Source organism: Suricata suricatta, chromosome 2 (genome assembly GCF_006229205.1).
Source record: "Suricata suricatta isolate VVHF042 chromosome 2, meerkat_22Aug2017_6uvM2_HiC, whole genome shotgun sequence".
Lineage (NCBI taxonomy): Eukaryota > Metazoa > Chordata > Mammalia > Carnivora > Herpestidae > Suricata > Suricata suricatta.
This window is the reverse complement of record NC_043701.1, coordinates 67,966,170-67,967,963: the sequence shown is the minus strand read 5'-3', so window position 1 is coordinate 67,967,963 and position 1,794 is coordinate 67,966,170. Positions and strand designations below refer to the sequence as shown.

Here is a 1,794-nt window from a genome sequence, read left to right as displayed (position 1 = left end):
TGGGGTTCCTGGGTGGCTCAGACAGTTAAGCAAGAATCCAACTTTGGCACAGGTCATGATCTCATGGTTTGTGAGTTAGAGCCCTGTGTCAGGCTCTGTGCTGACAGCTCAAAGCCTGGAGCCTGCTTTGGATTATGTCTCCTTCACTCTCTGCCTCTCCCCCACTTGTATTCTCTCTCTCTCTCTCTCTCAAATAAATTAAGTTTCAAAAAAAGAATAGCTGTCTCTAGTTTTACATAGCTCAAGCCCTTTATTCAGTTAGTGACATAGTCCATAATCTGACCTATACCATCATTTCTACTTGATTTGCTACAATTCCAACTAGATTCTGCAAAGAGCACATTTGCCGCTCAACCCTACCTTCAAGTTAAGTGACAGGTCTTTCTCATTCCTGCTTTTGGCCTTCACTCTTACTATTTCCTTCTCTCCTCGAGCTACCCCTTGAGATCCAGCTTAAATACTACCTCATTCTGTAGTCCCCTCATCTAGAATTTCTATTTTTCTTTCAGTTAATATTAGCACACACCCACATACACAGACATGCACAGCCTTTGTCATATATATAAGCTTCATTACTCACTTATTTATGTACATGTGTTAGTATTCTTACTGTATTATAAGCATTTAGCCAAATGAAGCCCCCACCCAGTGGGGTAAGCATAGTTCCCAGCAACTGAACATTGCATAAATCCCTGATAATTGACCATTGCCACTTGTCTTCAATACTGACCATATCAAATAGCAGCACACAAGGTAAAATGTTAAGATGCACTGATATTATGCCTAACTTCATTCCTTCTAAAATTCAGTTAATGTTTCTTTATTTCTTTTTGTAACAAGGACCAAATACATTTGAAGATGCAGGGAACTACATCAAAAACCAGTTTCTAGATCTGAATTTACAAAAGGAAGATAAGGAAATTTATTCCCACATGACGTGTGCTACAGATACTCAAAATGTCAAGTTCGTGTTTGATGCAGTTACAGATATAATCATCAAAGAGAATCTAAAAGACTGTGGGCTTTTCTAAGCAGCCCTTCTGTCTTCTTGTTCTTGTATACTTTTCAAGATATTAAGAAAAAGGTGCTGTGTGATGTGTTTAGTTTTAATAATATTAACTTATCTAGAAATATGACGAGTGTTCTAAAACAAAAAGTTTTCATACAAAAATTTTAAAATATTATCAGCTCTGTCTGGATGTTTCAATTTCTCTGGGAAGTGAGGATGGGAATGTCATTGATGTTCTCAGGTCTGAAAATACACACTTTGGTAAAGCTACATCAGTACATATCAAGGACACTGAATTTTCTTGGTAGTAAATTTTGGTATTGTGGTCTATTTTTAATCATAGAACAATGTAAAATGCAAAGAATTCCATGTCATTTCCATTGGCCAGACTTTGAGGGGCACTTGTTTTTACTGGTATTAACTGTCACTGTACTATAAAGACTATTTATTATTGGTCATTTACTTCTATTCAGTAAGCTGCGAATGAAATGTTCACTATATATGTACTTGTTGATGAGAAATTATATTTGCAAAAGAGATGCATGCAATTTTATCTGCCATGTTTTTTTTTTTTAGAAAAAAAACTTCATTAATGCTGAACCTTCCATTAGGATTGAAAGTTTTAACACAATATCTTTTTGAACTAGCCTAGTTAAAAATGGGACAGTGTATGGCCAAATACATAGTGTAAGTCTGTTGAGGCTGAACAACAGTCCTTAATTGAGTACTTATTCTCACATTTTGCTCCTGAGTGGCATGAAACTATTACAATTGATGGTTTAGGG

The 1,794-nt window shown here is 36.0% G+C and overlaps 1 protein-coding gene across 2 annotated transcripts in view; it reads left to right on the top strand.

Annotated features, from left to right (window-relative positions):
- The window catches only part of GNAT3 (G protein subunit alpha transducin 3), a 55,941-nt gene extending 54,910 nt beyond the window's left edge, over window positions 1-1,031 (top strand). For both annotated transcript variants that reach the window (XM_029928123.1, XM_029928132.1), the window contains exon 8: window positions 841-1,031. In XM_029928123.1, coding sequence (XP_029783983.1) covers window positions 841-1,031 — 191 coding nt within the window. The remainder of the gene's footprint in view (window positions 1-840) is intronic.
- Window positions 1,032-1,794: the final 763 nt, after the last annotated feature.